This window comes from Manacus candei, unplaced genomic scaffold (genome assembly GCF_025592945.1).
Source record: "Manacus candei isolate 608988 ecotype Guabito, Panama unplaced genomic scaffold, ASM2559294v1 h1tg000028l, whole genome shotgun sequence".
Lineage (NCBI taxonomy): Eukaryota > Metazoa > Chordata > Aves > Passeriformes > Pipridae > Manacus > Manacus candei.
The window spans coordinates 11,929,994-11,955,689 of NW_026138076.1; the positions used below are offsets into that span (position 1 = coordinate 11,929,994).

General features: G+C 34.1%; 1 protein-coding gene across 4 annotated transcripts in view; it reads right to left on the reverse strand.

Annotated features, from left to right (window-relative positions):
• The window catches only part of SGCZ (sarcoglycan zeta), a 431,982-nt gene that overhangs the window by 55,411 nt on the left and 350,875 nt on the right, over window positions 1–25,696 (reverse strand). For all 4 annotated transcript variants that reach the window (XR_007904954.1, XM_051790352.1, XM_051790351.1 and 1 more), the window contains one exon: window positions 13,694–13,781. Coding sequence is in view for 3 of the 4 variants with exons in the window: in XM_051790352.1 (XP_051646312.1) it covers window positions 13,694–13,781 (88 nt within the window). In the remaining variant the exon portion in view is untranslated. The remainder of the gene's footprint in view (window positions 1–13,693; window positions 13,782–25,696) is intronic.

Sequence of the window (25,696 nt, forward strand, 5' to 3'; positions counted from 1 at the left end):
AATAAATAGCCACACTATGTTAACTTCTTCTTATAGCCACATTTATCAACTAAACTTTCATTGACAAGCTCAAATGTCCAGATCAGGCAAATGAATTATTTATAACTAAAATATTTTGTGTACTACAAAGCATGAATGATAATAGAAAGCTTATCAATTTTTATTACTCATGAGGAATGCAACCTGAATAGTACTGAATCCTAAGAGAATTTTCCAAGTTTTCAGCATTATCCTTAACCTCGTAACTTTTAGCTTTCAGTGATGGAATTATTTTTTACAACTGAAATAATTTACAAAGCTGAACATATACCTTTTGGAAGCTGAGGCTTACTGAAACAGTCTGGGAATTACATTTCCATACAAAATCAGTGGGAAAATTTATATTGTCTCTGTTGGCTAAACCAGGCTGCAAGGTTATTGTTACATTGTTTGGTCACTGCATGTTTTATGAGAATCCAAAGTTGTCTCTAAGTAACTGCAGAATATTCAACTGAAAAAAAGCAAGAGTTAAAAAAAGACAGAACAATACATAGTATGAGAGACCTGACTAATGCTGTATGTAATGAACAGCACATCCAAATCAAATAGCAAGAGCACACACAAATACTAAGAGGAGTATGAAAGGTCTTCATTAAACAGATGAAACTCAAAGACAAAACAGGAATGTTGAATTTCTCCTTGGGAAATATAACATCTTGCAGATCATAAGGTCATTCATTCCTCTCTAAAATTGTTTCTATTTATCATTACATATTTCCTTTAGGTCAGATTTCTAGTCTGACTTGTCTATTGAATGTTCTACAAATTTACCAGAAATTCTACTGAAAATCAATGATCTGTAAATCTCTACAACCCTGCTTATTTATTTTTTTTTAAAAAAGACCTGATGTTTGACCTGTTTGCATCTTTTTAGATCTTATCTCTCATCTGCATACTCTCTAAAATAATTGCTAATAATGCAAGGACCTTTCTGCTGCCTGCTTTATCATTTTGAGGTAACTGGACTAAAACTGAAATTGAATAAAGTGAAATACATTCATGTAACCCAACAGTTTCTTACTTTTCCTCATTTTACCCTGTGACCATTTTAAATAACTGTGTTGTATTTTGGTTTCTGAAGATTAAAAAAAAAAAGCATTTCAGTTTTGTCTTTTTGACTGGTAATATTCTTTGTAGACATTAGACAGTTATTGTGACAGTATTTGTTTCTACCCTGTAGGCATTGTAAACATTTTTTTGGTAGTTTATTAATATAAAATAAAACTAACAAATATTTCAGTCATATTCACAGATTCATTCAGGTTACAAAAGACCTCCAAGTCCAACCTGTGACCAATCTCCACCTCATCAATATATTCTTTATACACACTTGTTACGGAGAGGTTAGCTTTGAGTCTTCCTTTTTTTTTTCTTCCCTCCAATACAAATTGTTCTTCCAGATACTTTTGGCTGTTTTCCATGGACTTCAAATAAAACCTGCTGTGACTTGAAAATATTGCATTCTATTATTCACAATGTAGTGAGTTAGACCATTTAGAGGTTTCTGAATGAAAATTAAACTTTTTGAGATAAAGAATTGAATTCATGACATTTTGAGACCGAAGAGAGAAATAAAGGACACAGCTATCAGAGCGCTTAGAAACTTTCTTGAAAATGGAATATTTTAATTTTCATAACATTAATTTAACACTGATTGCTATTACACAGGAGGATTAGAAAAATCTATTTTTTCCAAACTGACTATTTCTCAGATTATCTGCTTTAGCTAGACAGTATAAATATCCTGAAGTGTCAGCATTTCATATAAACACACTTTATCTGAGAAAGATTTAATGAAAGAATGTACAAAATATTAAAAGATACAAACGACTCATCTACAAAAAGGCTACCACTGGGTACTACTGGGTATTATAACAAGAGAAAAAAATTATAGCTTGATGACCATGAAATGATAATTTTAAACCCTTCTGCTACTTGGTAGATCAGTGAGCTGCATTTGCAGATTTCTGAGCAACTGCTCAGAAACTACTTCATAGTACCTGCTATGACGATGGCACAAGATGATGATGGTTTAGCCCAGCTCTCCGTATTTTTGCTCTATCCATTTAGGAAATTATTTGTCTCTTTGCCCTTGACAGTGGGATAAGGGCCAGAAAAGCTGCAGAAGCAGGATAAAAGCATATTTGGGCTCTTAGATTCTGAAAGTGTCTCTTCTGATTAAGATTCTCGGTGGAGTTCATTGTTGACTTGTAACACATAAGATGCAATTCAATTCATAGATGAAGACATCTACCTCAGGCAGCTACCCTGCTGTCATTTAAATTCTCTGTCTTTATCTGTGATTTGAACCCCTGCCAGATTATCTACCTTTGAAATACCCCACTTAGAGAGGCTATATGGATACCCTTGGGAAATCTGAAGTGTCCTTAAAGGAATGTGTGATTTTGTGTCTGGAAAGAAATATAACCTAGATGCAGATGGATGTACAAATTCAGAGGCAAGATCTGCAGCATAGGTGAAATTTTTGTCTGAAATAGCTGAAAGCTTTTGATTGTTAATATGGCAAGCCAACCAGAATCACTCAACCACAGAACAAAATGGATGTGTTAAATTAGCACCTGGCTTGTTATTCTGCACCAGAAGCAAAATGGGTAGGAAGCTTTAAGTGTCTGACAACTCCATAGTGGTAACAAGTCCAGGTGCCTTGGTAATATATATGATAAAAGAGCAACAAAACAACTCCTCCAAACAAAATATTTGTCCAGAATATCATAAAAGGAAAATCGCAAAATTTTGGGACTCTAACATTGCAATACCTTTTTTAAAGGCAATGTAGTCCTTAATTTTGATTTGGAAAAAATGCTCACTCTAGTATTTTGATCTCTAACTGATGTTAGTGATTCAGTGAATGATAACTATTCCCAGCGATGAATTAATTTCAGATTTATGGAATGCTTTTCTTCACAGGAAGAAATCTAGTCAAAATTTTAAAAGATTCAGCTAATCATTTATTCAGTGCCACCTGCCCATTATTCAGTTGCAACTACAATATTTATCGTTCTAAGAATAACCTAAGGAAAAAGAAGTTATTTTCAGAGATATATTTATATATTAAAGAAGTTTTTAAAATCCAGAAGAAATATGCCTTTAAATATGCTGTACATACTTGAGATAAATTACATCACGAAAACTCTGCCCACCTACAAATGGCACAATTAAGTATGTCTAGTGTTGGCATAATATAGAACTTAAAACTCAATACTGTTCTGAATGGAGGTAAAGAAAAGGGAAATAAACATAATTGTATTCATAAATAAGCATAACAAATCAGCCATGTTCTAGCTATGGATATTAAGTGATATTTTCCAATGTGGTTTTAAAGTTACAGTGAAGTAGGTTTTGGAACTGTATATTTTTACAGGACTCAGAGCAGTGCAATAAATAGAAAATAAACTTCAATATTAATGTTTTTAAAAAACAACAGTAATTATAACATAACAGTGGGATGTAATTAATTTCTGATAGTCTAAAGATATGTGAGGGAAAATTCCAGAAAACTGAAGGATTTTCATCATTTACTTTTTAATACTAGTCATCTAATAGATATGAACTAGAATTTGCTATCTAAGAGGTCCACGATCTCGTATGGCCAAATAATTTTCATGGGCAAACACAACTGTTTCCAAGCCTGACTCTTCACTTGCAAGAATCTCCTTCTCATATAGAAACAGGTGAATTTCCCATAGGTGGCTCAATAAGAAAACTGGTAGAACTCAGACATTTTAAAGATAACTTAGCTGAATAAAGAATCTAAGTCTACAATCAAATTACCCCTCCCCCCTATGCTTGATAAATCTCTTTACTCTCACTTCAACATCTTTAAAAGCATCCACATGCTGATGAATTTCTACTTCCAAGTAGTCTTGGAAGTAACTCTGAAATGAAGGACAACATCAGAAAGACCTTACTGCTCTTCTCTTTCTTTTTAACTATGTTTTTGGATTTAATTAAGTTCAAATAGACTACTCATTTTTTAGTCCTTATTTTGTCCTTCACCTCAGCTGCTCCCATTAGTAAAATATATTCTTAACAATATTAATGAGTTGTCTGAACATCAGGGAAAAAAGGGGCAAAAATAAAATCTTAATGTCCTGTCAGGGACTTGTTAAAGGTCCAGATGTTGTAGGTAATTTAATAATGCTTAGCACCCAGCAGCTGCCTTGTGAATGTCACAATGCATGCACAGCAGCTGTTTTTGAAGTTAAGTGAAGTATTAGCAGTTGATAAAGCTAAAGACAAAGAATTAGAACCATCTTTTGAAGAGGTATGCTGCAACCTTCAAAACCTATTTATATGCATCTAAAACCTACTTATATACATCTAAATAATATCCCTTTCTTTGACTTTAGGGATCTCTTTCCTAACATAAGGAAATCACTTCTCTTTCCCTGCTTGGAACATTTGGGTAGTAGTTATGCTGTCTGTACTGGCCAACAGCATGTGGGTAACAGCAGCAGGACAGATGGCAATGGATTAATGTTTAAACACTAACACTTCTGCACCACCATGAAAACACTAATTACTTCTTCCCAGTCTACTTCTACAGTTAAATCAATCAACTGCTCACAGATCATGTCCTCTGGTATGGTATGGGGTCAGATGGCGTGGGAAGAGGATAAAATATTTGAGAATTACAACAGAATATCCATTTCTCTGAGTTTTCAGTGCCAATTTTCTAGAAACAGTGGAAACATCCAGGTTTGCATTTAAAATACTATAAGGTAATAGAAAAAGCTTATAAAGCAGCAAAGTAATCAGAGGACTGCTGTAATGTTAGAAAAATAGCCACTGATAATTGAAATCTATTTCAGTATATGTCCAAACTCACAAGAGATGCTCTAGGATCAAAGTTAGGATTGAGATGAAATACTAAGGCACCGAGCTGAGGCTCATACCAAGTGGATCAGACATCCCTCTGCACAGCATCCCTGTTGCACTTTTGCTCCCCCTCCACAATCCCTGCCTAGAAAACACTGATTTAGTGCTCCCTTTCATCCTTTCCACATGACCTCTAGAGTGACAGTGGTATAGAACATTAACTGTTGTCCTTTCACAAGAAAAGGAGGCTTGTGGCTGCTGCTTTTTGAAGGCTGCCCTGAAAGAAGCCAGCCCACCACCAGTCCTTAGAGCACCCAGCACTCCTGCCAGCACCACCTGTGAGCAGCTGGGATCTGAGGCCTGACTTCCAGCAAGCTGCCTGAGGAAGGCCTGCTACTTGCCCTTCTTTCTCCCTTCTCTGGATTTATTCTTTATCCCTTTGAAAGAATAAATGAATTTCTCAACTTGGAAGAGACCCACAAGGATTATTGACTCCAACTCCTTGCTTCTTGCAGGGCTACTTAAAACTGGAGTATATGACCAGATGCTCCCTGAATTCTGGCAGGCTTGGTGCTGTGACCACTTCCCCAGGGAACCACGTTCCAGTGACTGATAACCCTCTCAGTGAAAAAAATTTTCCTAAGTCCAATCTATGTCCTGTGACATAGCTTCACATCTTTTCCACATGCAAAGAAAAAAATGCCCAATTTCATAACAGCAGCTCATTGAAAATTAAGATTTATAGTGAATATATACTGGAAAACTGGAGTAATTGTAGAAGAATAAAGAAAGTACCCTGCCCAGTAACTGCATATGCCTTGAAGGATTTCTGAAGTCCAAACTCAAGAAGGCATATTCTGACTCTGAAAAGGAATCTCCTCCTCCATGTATTTGTCCTTTCCAAGCCAGTTCTAGATTATGCAAAGAAAACCACATCAAAAATCAGACACTGGACCTTAAAATTTCCTCCAAATGTAGATGATGAACAAACTTAGAAAACGAAGGAGAACATAAGATGCATGTATTTTGTCTATGCTACAAATACTGTAGAGAGAAGTATCAGACTAATTATAAAAGTACAAAGTATGTTTTTCTTTTTGTCTGTCAGCTACAGACAGAAAAGGTGCTTTCCATGTTAGGTCAATACAACTTCACATATGAACTGACATGAGCTGTACCTTGTATCCGTGGTAGAAATAGTCTTCCTGAGCTCAGACTGAGGGAAAGAAAAAGAAAAGAAGAAAAGTTGGATCAAGACTCAAATGACAAAAACTTTTAGAGTCTGAAGAAGGTAGAAAGAAGAAAAAAATATACTAAATGCAGATATAAAGGGAAGAGGTCTCAAGACCCCAGATCTGGAAGTACTGACATTATTAGTTTTAAGATGCAAAGTAGATTATGTATAACACACTAGTGAGGATTATAAAACTTAAAGCAAGGAATCTTATATCCACAGGATAGACCTTTTTGGATAAGCTGTTCAACAAAAACAATGCACAAGCAATCTCTCTCTCCTGAAATAACAACCCCAAAATTGCACAGAATTTAATTACTGTCCTACTGTTGCTTGCATTTGTGTTTATTCATGGGGGAAATTTTAATTCTTGACACATTGACTGATGTGATATGCTTTTGTATTTCAGGTATCAGAAGGTATCAGGTTAAGTAATGGCTATACCTTCCAGAAAGAATTACCACTTGGTCCTAATAAGTGACAGAGAAATAGCTTACTACTCTATTTTTATAGCACAGTTTTCATGTGGCAATTCATAAGGGAGATTTAAGATATATTTTACACCATAGGGTATTTCAAATACTAAATAGCAATGTTTGTACATAACATATAATAAGAGTATCATTAAGATATGAAAGATATTGCTTAAAAATATACCTGAATCATTAAAAACAATCTGAAGTACTGTGTAAAGCATCTCTCTCTTTCTTTCAAAAAGATCTTCTCAACCAAGCAAGGTTGAGATCTTTTCAGCCAAGGTTTGAAAATGGTTAATGTAGCATATTTAATAATTTTATGAGTTAATTATGTAATGGATGTATAAAAATGTATTATTTTTCAATCCAGTTAATGCAAGGGCTTGCTTGTCACAAGAGTATATTTACCACTGCTGAATTTTAAAAGTAGGTATGAAAATTAACATAGAAAATTATGCAATCAATTTAGAAGTGAAATAAATGTAAAAATTAGAAAAGAGTTGTCTGCAACTGTTTCTACTAGTCCATTAACTATGAATCAAAACAAACAAATCCAGGTGCTTTCTGTTATTTGAAGATGACTTAAACAGAGAATTGCAGGTGAAATATGGATGAATTTCAAATAAATTATTATGCTAATTTTTTAAGACTACTTTGGCAGACCCATCAAAGTGCTTGGCAAAGAGGCTGAACTTTTGACTGGTTTTCAGACATTCACATTTTCCTAATACTGCACTTCAAGATAATTAATTAATGGAAGTGGATTCTCATGACAGTTTCATCAAAGTCATTAAGAGTAAATCTGAGTATATATTGAGATCCTATTACAAAACCTGTTACAGCATAGATGGTTTGTAAAAAGACTTTTCTATCAACTAGACAGACAGAAATAGAAGCAACATCACAGTGCACTGTAAATTACGAGAAGAGATAAGACTCAGATTCCAGCTGGACATTTCAACCGTTATGAACACCATGGCTCACTTCCTGACTGCCTCTTGGCTCATCTCATGTGCTTTGCCAGGAGGAGACATAAAGCCATATGGCCTTCCAGGCACTGCTCCATCATACCTTCTGCAGTGAGGTCTGAAGCTGAAAGAGATCCTTTAACTCTGCAGTTTAGTAAAAGGTAAGCTAACCTGTACTAAAAAAAGCAAGTTATCTGAAATTTTCCTCCATTTAAAAGACCTAACAATGGATTTGTACCATCAGCTAGCAGATAAATTGTTTATATCCCTATACTTGGAAAGAGTGTATAATTGGTTATAAAAGTTTCTTAAGAAACATTACACTGTGAAATTGGTACACTCAGAACATATAATATTTTGCTGTGTAAATTATCTAAGTTCGCGAAGCCTAGCCATGATGATGTATCTAAGTATTCTCTGAATGACAAGTAATTGACTTAAAACAAGGGAAAACATCAGACAACCAAGCAATTTTCAACAGAAAATTTCATTTAAAGTGAAAAAAAATCTAGAAAAAAATGTAAGCAATGCAAATAATTTAGCCCAGAAATTACAGATTCTCTGTTCCTTGGTTTGTTTTTTTTTTTGTATCAGAAAAAGAAGAGAGAGTGAATTAACTATAAGTTAAAAATCTTTGCTACAATGAAAAGAACATGATTAATGACAAAATGTTCCAAAAGAAGATTTTAAGTTATTATATTCAGTCTGATTTTTAATGTCAAATACATCAATGCAAAAACTGGACTAATAATTCAGAATCACGGAATATTCTGAGTTGGAAGAGACCTAGAAGGATTATCGAGTCCAGTTCTTAAGTGAATGGCCCATATGGGGATCAAACCCACAACCACCATCATGCTGGTTATCATCACCAGGTCATCAGCATTATGCTCTAACCAACTGAACTAATCATCTAGGTATGGTAAAGTGAATTGCCTACTTTTCTGATTTGTACACAGTAAGGTGGTTTTGAGAACCAAAATTTGTTGGTTTTTCAGTCTGTATTTCAGTTAATGAATAGAAATTCAGAGAATGATGAGAAATGGATAACTCATTTATCTGAATTTGTTTTTGCAACATATCTTCTTAGCAATAATAATTATCGAACTGCATCACAACAGTTACAAGAGTAATTGCTTTAATATGAAAATTAGACTACCTGAATGTTTAATGTATTTTAAATTTTGGAAATCTCACTGTAGTTTGGGACTACAGGTAGGTAAACCTCTTTGCAAGGAAAAGGAGAAAGTCTTTATTTCACATGTTCCTGAGAAGTTCTGATCCATTTTTGCCTAGTTGAAGGGCAGAAGCAGCTAATGAGGGTTTGTAAAACACCACCATCCCTTCCCTCCCCATCATGTTACTATGGATCATACAAGAACAGCCATACAGATAAGACAGAGAAGAGTTGAGAGCTTATGATACATTTTCCTACTGTGAAGAAAGGGTGTATGTGTATGATACCTTCTTCCTGCAACACTTAGGAGAAAACACCTTACATTTGAGGCTGAAAACACAATCAGAAAACACAGAAACGTTTCTCGTCCATTGTTACTTAAGCATGTTATTACTTCCATTGCCTTCCTGGATCCTTAGCTCAAGTTCATAAAAATCTTAAGTAAATGTCTCACAAGAGTATCAAAGATTTAGAGCAACATATTGTTAAACACCAGATCAGTAACCAGGTTGGAACCACCTTGAGTGGCTCCGGGCTGGGGTGTTACATATGTGTACACATTTTTTACATGTACCTTTTGTTACTACCGCAGAGAGTAATAATGTAACATATTATTACTACCACAGATCATTCTAAAAGCAAGGATGCTTGAAATGTATCTTGGTTCAGAATCTTCACTGATATCTAAATGTTGCAAAAGGAACATCACAAGCCACATTTAGGTAATGAGTTACTCTGCACACCTCAGAAGTGAAGGGCTAGCAGGATGTGTTATCTACTAAGGTATCGGTAGATATAGGTGGCTGCCTTATGTGATATAGGTAAGAATGATGAGGAGACTATTCCCACTCTCACAGAGTTATGTGGTTCCTAATGTCCATGAGTTTCTGCACAGTAACTCATGTACTCTTGCTGGAACACAGCAAGTAAGCAAGCACATTTCAAAGAAGGAAAAATCATAAATACCCAAAGACAAATTTTGTGTTAAATGTATGGAAAGCATCACCATGTTTGACAAGTTATTTGACTAGTTATATCTTTTAGAACTGCTATGTCTTTAGCAGTGCTGCTATTGAAAATCACACATCTGCCTGTTATTTTCAAATAGCAATTGCAAGAGTGTAATATAACTTTCATTGGTATTCAAATATTTTTTTCTCAATTTGCATGGCTCTAGAGTACTCAATGAACAGAGTGACAGGTTCAGGAGCTCTCTAAAGCTGTGACTTTTATAGCTCTGGACCTCTGTGAGAGTTATGATTCTGCCTGAGGGCTCAAAGCTTAGCAGAAAAGAAGTGCACTTTTTTGCACATTTCAGATATCCCCTGGGATTTTTATGAATGGGAAAGGGTGAAGAAGTAGCAGAAATACCTGTCAGAAGCAGCAGGGTAAAAAATAAAAAAAAAAACCACAACCTATCACAAAAAATGAGAAAATTGGTGAAGTAAAATTAAATCTGAGGATGAATTTATGGTAAGTACAAAAGTGGATTTCAAACATCAGACCAATTTTTTTTAGCTGCTGCCAGCTTAATGTTCTCCATTCAAAAACAGGTAGAGGTATATATGATATGTGCAGACAGCATGGAACAACAGACTTCTTTCTCAAGGTGAGCAATTAATGTGCATTTCTAAGACTGGCAAAAATAGAATAGATATTTTTCCATATGTATTTAAACTATGCAAACACTGATTGAACAGAGGGAAAAGGTTGTGTGAAGGTAATTCAGTAGAATGCACAATGTAAAAGGTATTGCTAAGTGAAGGTTGGGAGGGGAGAGATGTGATTACTTATCCTTTTCCAGCTCAGATACAAAGTTCAATGGCTGGCCATTTTTTCGTCTTTATTCTGTAGATATAACTCACGTCTGTGCTACATCTGCTCCATTGGTCTTAAATGGCATGTTTAAGAACTGAAGGCCATGGAGTCCTTTTGGAGATCCAGACACAAACTTGGCAGATTCCTGACCATGTCACAAATAGACTGGAGAGCAACCCAACATTTGCTTACTTGGTAGAAATCCCAACAGAAAGTATTGCTACAGTTGTGACTTTCTCTCTATACACTTTTTATTACCAGTATAAAAACATTGTACTGTAATAATAGATATTAGTATTGTATGACCTGGAGCCACAACTTGAATTTATACCATTTAAACATACAACTACTCAGTCTTCCAATCCTCCAGTATATTTAGTTTGTTTAGGGGTTTTTTTTGTTTGTTTTTGGGTTTGTTTTGAGTTTTTTAATATACTTTTTCTTCACTGAATAACACCTGTATCAAGAGTTTCACTGGTATTTTTCCATCTCCTGAGTGAACATGTAACCTCCTTCCTCCCAGCCCCGACCCCACTTCTTTACATTAATCTATCTACCAGTTACAGTTCTAAGTGCATGTTCTTGAGGCTGTCTTGGTCTTGCAGAGTTTCAAATACCATAGAAAGAATTTTTAGTTGTCCTAAAATTTGATATGACCAGCAATTTGGATGCCAAAGACAGGAAAAGACCAGCCAATTTGTTGCCTTGCAATATCACTTATGCCCTGTGAAATACAGATAAAATGCCAGTGGTATAACATATATGAAAAGTGCATTATCACCTTTCTGAATGCACTGGCATCCTTCTTTCTTTATAGAATGCTCCTGCCATGCATATAAATTTGTAGGTTGGTGGTTTTTTAAAATTATTATTATTCAACTCTTTAAAGATGTCAACATATAAGAAGATTTCAAAGTTGTTAACTAGACAATTTTTCCCTCAAGGTATAATAATTTACTTTGTTTTGGTTTGGTTTTTTGTGGGTTTTGTTTGTTTGTTTTGTTGTTGTTGTTGCTGCTTAAAACATTTCTCTTCATTGTTTTGGAAGGATGCAGCATACCTCTTCATTTAAAGAAGAATGTTCCAGAGCACATTTACAACTAATAGAAAAAATATTTTCTTATGTCAGCAAACACAGTATAGAAAAGTTCCCTACCATTCTTTCAGTAGATGTGGCCATGCTTTTAACAAGACAAAAGCGAAAACTTGTCTTTCTCTGCTCTATCTCACACAAGAAAAAATTTTAGAAGGGAGGGCAGGAATATTAGATTTTTAGGTGCCTGTTAATTTCTTTGATTTCTAATAGTAGAATGTCCAGGTTTTACTGATTGTACTAGCAGTGGTGACTGATTTTATGAAGTTAAAAATATTTAATAAGAGATAAGAAAATAAGAAATATGTTAATATGCATCCAATACAGTACAGGGAATTCATAAAAAATAAAGAAGCAGATTTTTATATTAATATAAGAAGTAATAAAGGCCATATAGCTGTTAAGGAACGAAGAGGAAGGTAAAGAATAAGAAATAATGTAAATACAATATTGCAATTTAACAAATTTCTGCTCTCCAAACACCGTACCAGCTGCACACCAAGAAGCCTAACGGTATTCACTCTAATGACGGAAACACAAAAACATATATTTTTTTCAGGTCTTTAAGTTTTTAGAATATTAACCTCTAGTGTGATGCCTTTAAGTAGGTCAGTCTCAATAAACTCACTCATTTTTTGTACTTGATTCATTCAGCCAGAATAATGTCAGTGATAATAATATTATATTTATTTCAGCCAATGTGAATATCCGCCATGGGCAACTCACCTTTTAGCAATTACCAGACAAAGTAGAAGGTTTTTAATAATATAGTTAGCAAATGATACAGAACTGCATTCCATAATCACACTGGGCAAGTACAATATGGCTAGAACAGGTGTTAGCTTAATTTTCCTCATCTGTACCTTCTAGCAAGTCTAGTTACCTTTTCACAGTCATTTGATGTGGTCATTCAGGGAAATCAGTGCAGATGGTATGTCACTGTGTCTGTACTTGCCAAAGGTTTTTACAACTTGAAGCCACTGTCTCCAGCCAGTATGAAAACTTAGTGTAGATTACAACTAGAGTTTAAAACTATGTGAACATAACCTCAACACATGAGGGAAAAAAGTGGATAAAATGCAGCTTAACCCAGACGTAAAGTGAAAAAAACAAAAATACATGGAGTCTAAGGGGTGTATACTTGAATTTATATAATTTATTAATATTATTTATATTAAGGTCTTACACATGTATGTTTCTATATTTTTTTATCCCATTCCCAGTCAATATATATTGTTTTGTGACAGATCTAGAACACCAATTTGCAGTGAATTTTTTCAGCCAATATTCTTAAAAAGCAATTAATACCTTCAGTACTGTTATAGTTCTGAAAATATAAAAAGAAAATTACTCCATATTTACTAACATGATAAATATGATTTGTACTAAAAAAAGAGTATAACACAGTAAATACCATAAAAGCAGGGAAAAATACATGATAAGTGAAACAGATAAGTAGAGGATTTTATTTCCATTTCATTTGGAACTTTGATCTGCTATATTTTATATTTTGTAAAATATCAGTTTTAATGAATGACTTTCCCTTTAAATTTTGTAATGGCTAGGAAAGCATTTTGATTTTTGTTTTGTTCTATTTTTTTACATTCCATTACTCCAACTTCTTTGAATATGTACTGATACAAACGCCTTACAAAAGTGATGGGGACTAACCAATTGCCACTGAAGTAATGGAAGACTGGCTGAATTTGTAAGAAAATTATAGTTATTTTCCCACTGAAAGTGTTGTTTAAACATGTTTTTTTAGGTTTTTTTAGTTTGTTTTGTTACAGTTGTCTCAAAACCAATCATTTTTCATTAAGCTGTTTTAACTGTTTTGAGACATTTCTACTTTTTCTGCCTTGAGCTAATCCTGAATCATGCTCTTATTGTGTATGTATTGTGCATTATAGGCACCCGTTTTTGTTTGAGTATGGTGATGAGAGATTTTTTTTCCTGACTATTCAGTAATATTTTATATGTGATTTTTATTAATGAAACCTATTCATAAAGCTAAACTGATAAACGTAACAGTTAATAAAGAACACTCACCTACTGTCAGTTGTCCAGTTAACTGTCCCATGTGATTTCTTGCATTCACTGTTACATTTCTGTCAGACTGTAAGACCAGTGGGCTATCCTGGGAAACATGTATGAGACAATAAATGAGAGAACAAAAAATTGAGGTAGAATTAAGTTAGAACTTAATATAAGCATGCATGCTGAGAGGGGAGCTGTGTTAAATATAACGAACCTTTTAATAATTTCATAAAATATTTTACAAGTCAATTTTTTATATAAAAGAGTACTAAGAACACTGTTTTAAGCTTGGAACCTTTGTGCAATCCCTGCTTTAGAAATCAGTTGAAGCTAATTTATACAATACTACAAAGTTCCAAATTCAAAAACCCTTAACACAAACCTGTTTCACTAGCCTTTTCCACATATTGACAACCTATACTTTTCTAACTACCAAACCAACACTATACTGCATTATTCTATTAATCTGCACAATCTATAATACTTGTACTTACAAAAACCTTACAAACACAGCCATGCATTTCTTTGAAGACAAAAAGAATTGTTACTCTCAAAAAAACAAAGAAAGAGAGCACTGGAAGGTGAGATCTTGTAAAAGACAATCCTGACCCACTGGTAGTAGTATCTGACAAGTACTATTAGGGATCAAATTGATGTAGCATGGAGACAAACACTGCATGATGTTAAATACAGTCTTAACATTTTTTGAGTCAGTTTGCAGCATGACTGCTCTCAGCACCCAACTAGGTTTAAGCTTCTGAGAAATGTTTACATATATATATGTAAGCTTATCCTGTGTCTAAAGCCAGAATAAAGAATTGCATAAAGAATTTAATTTTGCTTCTTGAAGAATGAGGAGCCAGATACACTCCTCCAGGGGAAGCACAGATGCACAGGAAAGGGGAAGAGCTTCAACAGAGAGTCAGGAGAAATAGCTCCCCCTGAAAAAAAAGAAAGAGCTTACCAATCATGCTCTCAATGGAGTGGGGTGAGTGCATGAGCGGAGGAAAAATTAGGATTGCAGCTGCTGCTGCAGAGAGGCACTTTTCTGTCTGGAGTCACCTGATACCACACTGTTCTTTCCCTGGAGCTTGCAGTGAGATCATGGGTACATTAATGCTTCTGGCAGTTTGCTAGCACTTATTATGCTTAAGTATGTTTATCCAACACCACTAAAACATCTGATAGAAACAGCTGGGGAAGTGTCTTAGATAGGAATGGCTAAGGGCTAGGAAAATATTTGGGAAATTTATTATATACTTGTTTTATTCTTAAGATTCTTCCCTGGGCATTTATTATTGGTTATCCCCTGACTGAGCATATTAGGTTAGACAGACCAATTGTGTGTGTCACTCACTATATTGCTTCTTGCTGTTCTTGAAAGTTTTTAAGATGAGAAGGAAAGGAGTTAAGGAGCCATAGATTAAGATTTATTTTTACCTGAATGATGCATTAGGTTTTCACTAAAATTTTCTATACCTCACAGTCCCTTTCTTTGAATCCAGGGCTTCCCTCTGCAAGAAACACTTTTCCTAGTTGTTTTCACTATGATTATTAACTTTAAATGATAATCGGTTCCCTGGGAAGTCTAAAATTTGAGCTAATTTCTAAGAGTACAGGTGTGTTTAATGTCTCACTGGACCATTCTCTGACCTCTCTAGCATTCTGCCAATTAGCTCTGCATCACAGAGTCTGGCAGATAAAAGTGACTGTTTGGCTTGTCCATCTTTCTAGATAAAAAGCTATAATTATCAGTGAGACGCTGTGTTCAATGTGACTATTTTGAGCTAAATGTGATGCAATCAAGGGGGCTTCTGACAACAAAAGCAGCTGCTAAGGGCCTTTTTCTCAACACTTGGTTTTCACTTTCCTTATGGTTCTTTTAAAATGATTAGTCCAGGCAACTGCCACTCTGAGAAAGGCAGTTGTCTTAATAGATATCTGCATTGTCAAAGCGTATTTTAAAGGAGCCCTTTTCACTTTCGCTTAGTCAGTATTTGGTGAAGAGTCTTCCCAGTTAGAATAATCTCACCCTTAGCAAGGGACGATACTGCCATGCCTATTTCTGCCAGTTCAGCTAAAGGTTTGGGAACTTACACTCCCAAAGACTGTTCACATAATTATCCAAAGGTTTCTTTCCTTTCATCTTGGGAAAATACTTATCAAAATTCTCAGGCTAAAATCTGCCTCTCAGACTCTAACTGTAAGATTGATATCAAATTCTCAAGTACAGGAAAAGGAAAAATTAGGTGAGCCAAGCCTCCTTTCTTCTTCTTTCCTTGTCTTATGTAAAAGAGGGATGAAGAAGTTAGGAACTTAAATCTATACTCCTTAGTGCAAGCTTAAATTCTAGACCAAAGAAAACACAGTGGCAAAACTCCTATCAATTTAAGAAGTCCAGCAGTTCATCTATACTGTTTACCTGCACTTTATTTTACACAGGAAGTGCCTAAACACAGAGGTTCAAGGTAATCAAAGGTAGTCTACTCAGATGAACTAGACATTCAGAGAAGATTTAGCTGAAATCGGTGGAATTACAGATCGGTGGAATTAAGATGAGTATAAAGTGCGATGAGTGTCAGTATTTGTATTTAGATGAATAAAAATACATCTAAAGCATTAAAATCCAGGATAATTTTCTCTCTGGATCACCAAATCTGTTACTCTTTTGATGTGAACTTCAGCTCGCAATTTAGTAACCTTGATAATTCACACAATAATTTACATTCAGATGTCAGAAGGGATATAGAAGTATGTGTAAATGTACATACATACAGATATAAATGTGGCCTTCAGAAAATAGGAAATGATTTGTGATGCCATTTCAAAAATTATACTATAGATAACAAAAAGCAATATAGTAAGAACATTCTTACTGTTACATAGAGCTTTTAATAATTATCAATATACTAATAACTAAAATATTGTACAGGGATGCCCTCAGGGCCATGAGGGTTCTACCAGCCCTTACTGGCCCTGTCCAACCTCCCTGGGGGGAGATTTCAGTCCAGCCCCATTTGAACCCCTTCTATCTGGGTTGTCCAACTTGGTTCCACCCACCTCTTAGGGAGCATTCAGCTCTCATCACTTCCAGACAGATAAGAGGACTTCAAGAACTAGCTGATGTTCACGATACTGTATGAAATGATTCCTGTTATAAACCCTGAAACGTTACAACTTCAAGATTTTCAGCAGTGTATTAAAATTAAACCAGATGAACATGATGTTACTATAGTTACTTCTTATCTGAAACAGGTTTGCAGCTGGAATTCACAAAGCGAAAAATAAACTATTTAATTTAAGGTATATTTTCAGAAAGCTTTCTTGAATCTGAATCTAGTTATAAATACAATTAAAATTTTGAGGAAAAAGAGGTTTGGGGTTTGCTTGTTTGTTTGTGGGGTTTTTTTGTTTGTTTTGGGTTTTTGTTTTGAGTAAAGATCATAGTACAGTACTAGTAAATATCAACTTTTTTTTTTAGAAGTACATGAGCAGATTACAGTAAGTGTATAAAAACTGACAGACTGATTTACGAAAACATTTTATTAAAAATATTCTGCATGAGCAATCATAGCAAAGTTAATTTTTTTACAGATGGTTCAAGTATTTTGAACATATTTTGGACAAATTTCATATGTTTTGTACAGCATTCAAATAGGCAATCCTAGCTAATTCAGTTTTGAAGAATGTTTCCAAATGAACCCTTTAAATTAGAAACAGTTTAAATGGAGCAATTTTAATTCCAGTAGGTTTAATAAAACTTTAGTTTAAGTAAGATGGTACACTGTATAATTAAATGTAATTCCAGACTTACGCTTAGAACACAGTTAATTGTAATAACACCAACTGACACTCAGGAACAGTCACAATATGTATACCATTGCTTAGAGTGCAAGCACTAGCTCTTTTATGATTCAATTTCTTTGCTTGAACAAGTGCACCACTTCAGGTTTCTGGACCCTTATGCAGTGTCATATAGATATAAAAACTAATGGAATAAGTAGCTAGGATTCCAGACCTGCCACTCCAGCGGTAGTTTGTTAGAAGACGTAAGGTTATACAGACTCAAATAACAGAGCAGTATCACCAGTGTGGGCAGCTAAAATAGTTATGGCAGAAGCTTTCCTTGTAGGACTCCTAACAAAGCTACCCTGATACACTGGTGACTCAGAATGACCATTGCATTTCCAAGGTACCTTTACAGAAAAAGAAAAAAAAAAAAATCAGTATTAGACTTTGGTTTGCTGAGAAACTCACCATGGCACCATACTCAACCACACAGGTAGTTGTGTATTATAAGATTTTAACAAAGACAGGGAGCATATTTCCCCACTGCACCAGAGCACCACAATTTGTCTACAGCTTTAGGGACCCATACTGTGGGTGCCAGTGAAGAAGTTGATCAGCTGTGTCTGCTCAATGACCCCAACTGAAGAACAAATAGTGTATGAGCTATTTGACTACACCGTAGAAACAAAACAAGAACTGAAAGATATAGAAAGTACTTAGTAGGCTGGTCAGTCCAGCAGCTCAAGGGAGTCAAAGACCAGATGAGTAGTTGTGCAATAAATACATGGACAACTGCAGCTCGGGCAAATAAGCTGTATTTGCTTATTTGAGGTGGAAGATAAAGCTCCAGGGACTAAAAGATCATTTTTAGGGCTTGGAGTCTCTGGGACAAATTGTCTATCATTAACGTTATTATTAACAGTAACCAAACATGAAGAAATTTGCATTAGGAAGGATTTGAAAGAAAAAGACCTACAAATGGAAGCAATTGCTGAGTTCTTGAGTACTTAAAAAGACTGAAGTCTCCATTAAAACTATTGGAAGCTTGTATGAGTTTGGGACTGTCAAAATACAAATTAAAGAACAATTTTCTCCATCAGAATATTCCCAAAATATTTTTCCAAGAATATTTCCAATATTCCTTTTTATCAATATTTACCAATATTCAGTATTTCCAAAAATGTTCTCAAAAATATTCTCAAGAGGCTTCCCAAGGCATCAGGACAGCAAGGATTCCAACACAGGGGTGTTTAAAATAGGGAGAATTGAATATAATTTACTATTCAAGTTATTCCTGGTCAATTCTGAGCTGAGAAGAGTTAATGTAAGTATCGATCCAAATAAATTAGATGCTTTAAGCTATTTCCTATATCCCTGCATTCCCAAAATAAAGTTTCATATCAGATTTTAGTGTTTTTTCTGTATAACTGTCCTTTCTAACCTGATAGTCCCAATTTAATCAAAATCAGGAAGCTGATTGCAAAATCTCAATAAACACATTTGGACTTCTGCTTTAAGGAATTATTCCAGATATCTTAAAAGTTTGACCAAGTGTTATTAAAAATCAGTATTTTTCCACATGAGTCTTACACAATGAGGAGGTTTGGAAAAGTATTCAAGCAAACTATTAGGTCAATGCATTTCACTAGTCCATGGCCAAACTGATTTATATATAATCGCCATCAATTGCAAGTAGAAAAAAATAATGAATCAAATCTTTTATGTAACACACTGGTAAAATGACCAGCAGATTTGACTCCATGTCAAAACTGATTTTGTAAAAATACCCCAATGGCAGTGAGATACAAACTCTATTTTCCAAATCAAAGAGGGAAATATACCTCACTTAATTGACTGACCAAAGAAATGAAAGCTATGGAAGAAAGGTAAACAAAGTACAAACTAATAGTTTGCAAAAAAAAATGAACAAAACACCCTAGTTGATACTGAAAGAAATATCATACTTGAGGTTACTGACAAAGTTTCAAGAAACATACTTTCTAGATAATCCTTGTTCATCAAAGGATATTATCTTGGTTCCCAACCTCTGCTCTGTGTCCATGTCAGCCTTGTTAAATAGTAAAGACAATCACAGATATCAACCAGCTTCATGACATACCAAATCTGAATCCAAACATAGCTACACCTACTGAAGAAATATAGATGTACCCATTGAGCATTATAGACAGCGCTCTAGAGAGCCAAAAGAACTGCTAAATCTGCACAGTGATTATGGCTATAAGCTCCAGATAGAAGTAACCTACTTGTTTTACTTCATTGTATAATGCACCATGAAATTTTTATTATGGCAGAATTCAGTCATGAATAGAAAAACTTAGTGATAAAGCACAAGCAGATACTTAAATAGCAGACAAAAGACGTGACTTTTGTGGAATTGATTTAAACACCAAATAAAATTTCAAACAGACTTAAGATATAAGCATCCTAACTAAAAATAAAGCAACACTATAAAAGTACTTGGAAGAAGGTTATTAAATGCCCAAAGCTCACTCCTTAGTCATTAGGCTTCTGACACAGCAAGTAAAATTGTACATTACTGAGTTGCAAAGCCCCCAAAGAATTTGAACTGGTAGAAAACCAATGCAAGTCTTAAAATGCTTCATTCCTTTCAAACCTTTCAAATTTCTTGCAATGTGGGTGCATAAATTATTGAAAGGATTTTTGTCATTAAAGTTATGCTCAATGGTAACCAACAATTCACTACACTATTTTAAATCTTGGAAAGTAGTCTTTCAGTTCTTGTTTGTGTGCAAGTGTCAACCATGCTATATCATTACAGTGAAACAAGACTGTGTTTCCCATGCCATTTTAACTTAAAGTGCTGCAATTTGAAATATTTAACTCCAGGAAAAGTTTGAAGACATTATAGGAAAATTTATATAAATCAAAGTATATTCACACATTTAAAAGTTATTTTCCAGCATTCCCTAGTGAGAGAGCATTTCTCTACAGAATTTGAATTGCATTTATTTTAAACTCAGTAGCTGAGAGAAAAAAAAACAGACCACAAAACAACATTCCAACAACATGCTGTAGTGAGTGATCTGACACCAGATTCCTTGTTCCTGAGATGTTTATGACTAAGAAAAGTGTGTTAACCCCTATTTGTTTGATGTCAGAAAATATATACCAGTTTTACATGGTGATAAATGTAAAAAAAAATATAAAATCAGCAAAATAGTCAAAAGAAGCTTTTTCATTATGTTTATCCATTCCTATGGAAATCTGAAATAAGAGTTCTGAAAAATGGGAACTCTCCAGCACATCAATAGGTTCTGGGTTCCACTTTTGTGGTGTCCTGAAGACATACAGGAAAGGCCTATATGGAAATAATATTTCCATCATCAGTTTTTATTTCACTATGATTTCTTTGACAGATATTTTCAAATTCTAAAGCTGAAGAAGAATAAACAAATTCTAAAGAAATTTTAAAGTACAAAGTAGAATTTCAGAACTGTAGAAGTAGAACTATTTCAGAACTATTGTAGTAGAAATCTGAAATGAGGTTTATAGCTCAGAAAAGGCAGCAAAGAAAGACTTGCTATTAAAAAAGAATACTAAAAGTCTAATGCACATTAAAATTAATATGTTAAATAAAAATGTAAGACACAAAAGTAAGGCAAGATGAGTCATTAATTTTGAATATATTTAGTTAGGTGCTTTATTTTAGGTTAATATTAAACCTATTATTTGATAGAAAGTTAAGGTGGCAGAAACCTATACAATTAAATGATGCCACTAGCATTAGCAGTAGCTTCAACAGCAAACGTCAGAAATAGTTACCTGTATTTTTGTTTCTTCGTATAGCTATCTTAATTTTGACACTATTTGTATTTCCTGATAAACCTTCCTTCAAGCAGAATCACTCAGTGCTGGATCCTAATTACCCTGGCAAAGCTTTCTGCGTTCCTAGTTCTCTCTACTGTTCCTGTGCTAAACAAGCAGAAGCACACACATCTCAAATGAACTTTGAAACACCTTACCGAAAAGAAGGGATGTTATTATTGACACTTTACTGAGTCTTCCCCTGCACACAGCCATTGCCTATTACATCAGTTGTTAGGTGCTTTCAGGCTACATTATAGCCCTTCCTTGAGACAAAAATTCCACGGATGTTTAGCATGAAGAATACTGAGGCTTTGATCGAGGCATCAAAAGGAATGAGAGTAAGAATGACAGTTACAGGAATTACAGATAATCCACTGATTTTCTGTTTCTAACGAGGGTCAAAGAAGATGTAACCCCCCCCTAATAAACAATGCTGGAAAACTGGTAACAGTGAGGAGAAGGCTGAGAAGTCCTGAGTGAACTGGCTTATGTAGTTGCCAAATCACTCTCCATGATTTTTGAAAAGTCAAGAAAATCAGATGAAGAATCAATAGAAAAAGCTACATTTTGAACGCAGGTAGAAGAGGGTATTTTAAGATTAAAACCCCAAACATCCCCTACCTTTAATTCTGACGTATCAAAAGCTAGAAAGTGATCTTGAAAAGTATTACCTCAGATTTTGCTGATCAATGTTCTTTAACCTGGCAAAACATTTAATAAGTAGCTTTGTCATTAGTATGACACAAACTTTGCCAATATGTGAGCTCAGAATTAGTTTCATGTCTCCTCTAAAACTTGTTATCTCTGGAAAGAAGATATTCATTCCCACCTTTATTGTAGAACACGACTTGGTGGTTTAAAAATTGCCTTTCTTTTAAGAAACTTGCTTTGAGACTTGGCAATCAGAGACTAAAATAAGTCACCAGCCCTGTTCTGAAGGTCAAAATCGAGGAAATAAAATTCTGTAGAAAGGATTATAGTTGAGGGAAAGACATGGCACATGCTCCTTCATGGAAGCATATTATTTTCTAGTGAGAATAGCACTATTGTCAACCTTGCTGTTGAGATAATTGCCACCTTTTAATAACACAGATCTTTTCCAAAGGATATAATTAACAATTTGCCTTTCATTTCAACTCTCTAGTTATTCAGAATTTATTTTTGTTTCAGTAACTGGGTAATTTTCCCAACCAAATGCTTTTACACTGCAGGTTTTAAAATACTGAAGAAAACTTTCCTCCACTGACAAAGACTACAACAAATACAGTTCCATGACTTTGCAGATGACATTTAGATTGAAACAACGTGAGAAATGCCATAGACCTGGATCACTTCTGCAACCTGCAGAATTAATCAGTACAGTTCTAAAGACTGAATTTCTTTTAAATTCAAGATCACAGAGCAACATGGGAAATTAAAAATTGTTGTATTTCCTTAGAAACAGTGTTAAACTGCCAGAAAGATCTCAATCCAGCTTGCATTAGTGCTTGAGTATTTCTCATGCTTCTGCATAAGCAAGGCAATGCACATGGCATACCAAAAAATTAAGAATGCTTTCTGCATTTTTTCTTCATTATTGGCATGACAATAATTTTAATTTTTTTTATTACGCTTCTGGCAACTAGTCAAACTCTCCTAAATGTAAACAGATGATCATACAGTTCCAGGTAATTCTGTATCAAAATATTAGAGTAATTGTCAGTACAAACCATTATACTTAAGTTTCCATTGTAATCTTATTAATATTTTTCTATAAACTTATTTAAATCCCTGTAAAATATTTCCAGTGCACTTTAGTTATTTTCATTGAAACTTTATATTCTGATTTTCCTTTCCCCACATTTATCCCAAAAGTCAGTGAAAAAAGTTCTAGTCTGTGTTTTGACTTTCAAACAAAGGCAATGAACAAAATGCAGACTTGGTTCATACTTCTCATAGAATGGTTCCTCTAAAGCATAAAGCATTTTGTTTAGAATTGTTGAAGTGTTTAAATACAGGAAAATTATGTAAAAGTTTTCCAAATGTAGTCTAAAAACTGTATAAGCAACATTTTTATAATAAATTAAAAATATTAACAGTAAATTTTTAAAGTAAGTTCTTCAGGACCCTAAGAAGCCTACCTAACAATTTCTTTCTTTCTTGAATCTTGCCAGCCCGTTCGGGATTCTGGAGCTTTATGCTCATTTAAAACCACTGTGACTTTAAACATTTTACCCTTAAGCTCAACCTTACAATTCAAATAAAACTAAGAAAATTTGTCATAAGAATTTATTAAACTAAAGGAAGATATTGTTCAGTCTACTAATTAATCTTTTAATAAATATTAAAATGTATAAATTTCCTACTCTTAGTATTAGAATTAAATCAATGCATCTTTCTGATTCCAAACTGCAATGAAAATAATTTATATGTTTGTCATATACTCAGGTTTAATTTTGTTAAGCTGTTTTTAACACTAAAATAAACAAACAAGTCTATCAGCTGATCAGCATTCTCAGAACTAATTACAGCAAGCCCCTCAGCCAAATTTTGCCTGTGAATAACAGACTTTAATAGAATATTTGGTGCAGGGAAGTGGCTTAGTGTCTCCTTTCAACAAAGATTACTGATGCGAATGACAAGTCTGAAGAATTTTAAGGACAAAATATACTTAAAGGAGATATATATATCCTTATATACTTAATATACCTAATATACTTCTCTGCTAGAGAGAAAATAAAAAAGATTAAAGAAGTCCTCAGAAGCTTAAAGATAATAAAAAATGTATACTGAACATCTCCCTGCACTGCTTTTAATTATGTAAGACTGAATTTTCAGATTCTCCAAGACCAAACAAGAATAATGAAAGAAATAGTGGTTTACATTCTCTCACTATACAGTTTTGTATTATCTTTTCCTTCTCAGCTAAGAAAAAGTATTAATTCTACAGCTAGCCTTCATCCCATCACTCAAATGATCTGGCTTACCAAAGAAAGTAAACAGACAATAGCAAAAAAACAGAATTTAAATTGATTATTTAAATAATTTCATTGTTTTCTAAAACACAGCTCAACTAAAACCATTGGACTGCTGAAAGTAAGAGGGAAGCTCTGCAGTAGACAAAAGGGTTGGTCAACTAGGAGTAGCAAAGATCAGAGACTTCTTAAACTATGTTTGTGCATAGAGAAATATTTCTCTGCCAAAGGATCTAACGTAACTATGCTGTAAGTCTTCTAATATTTACACAATTTCTGTCCAAATGATTTATGGCAAAGTGCGGAAAACTAGATCAGAACTTTTGTTTGATCAGAATGTGAGCATGCATTCGTTTTTCTCATTCATTAAGGATTTAAACAGCTTCAGACAGTAAGTATTTAAAGTAGCAGAGATCGACAGGAATTGATTTAAAGGGTTCCAGTTTTCCTTCAGATAAAAACATACAACATTAATTTAACCCTGTGATAATTCCATGCTTTTATATAGGGTTGATGTTTGTAGTTAAGACCTTATATACAGTTTTGTGCAAAAATAAATTTTAACTAATGAACATCAATGACTTTTGGGCTGTCTAATCTGCAGCACAGTCTTTACAAGACAAACTGTCCTGTCCATCAAACTCAGTCCTCTTGGACAATAATATGTGTGTAAATGCCTCTGAATTGGTAGCCTACCACATGGTGATTCTTCCCCTGAAGAGGATATTTCTTTTGTTTTTACCTTATCCATTTTGCCAGGGGGATTATGCAGATGATTAACAACCTGAATACAGCAGATTGCCAGTCAGTAAAGTCATTTAAAGTCACGTTTTACAACTAATTATCATGCTACTGTTAAATATTCTTCCCTGTAAAAATTTTATGAAATATATCTTTGAAACAACTGGCTTGCTATCACTTGTAAAATTTAAATCTTTTGAAGAGAATCCTAGCTTACTTATGCAGTATTCCAATACAGTATTTCAATTTTTTTCCTTTAATAATCCTTCCTGTTCTATTGTATCAATGCCATGGGGGTGGGGGAGGAAGGTTAAGTGCATTATTTCAAGAATACAAGAAAATAATCTCTGCTTAAACGTCAACCAAAAAAAAAAGTGAGCTAATTTTAGATACATTTGTGCTAACCTATAACCTTTATATATGAAAATCTGAATTATTAAGTTTCCATCCTCTGAAAATCTTATACTTAGCTTTTCAGTGAGTGATGGAAGGTATTCTTTTATATATATATAAAAATATAATGGCTGAATTATATTACATATATAATATATATATTATATTATATATTAATATAATAATTGCACCAGGAGACCTTTGAATGAAATAATGTATAATCAAGCATGTGTCTTGAAATTATTTTGGTTCCTCTAATTGTCTGGCAATAAATTGATATGACATACTC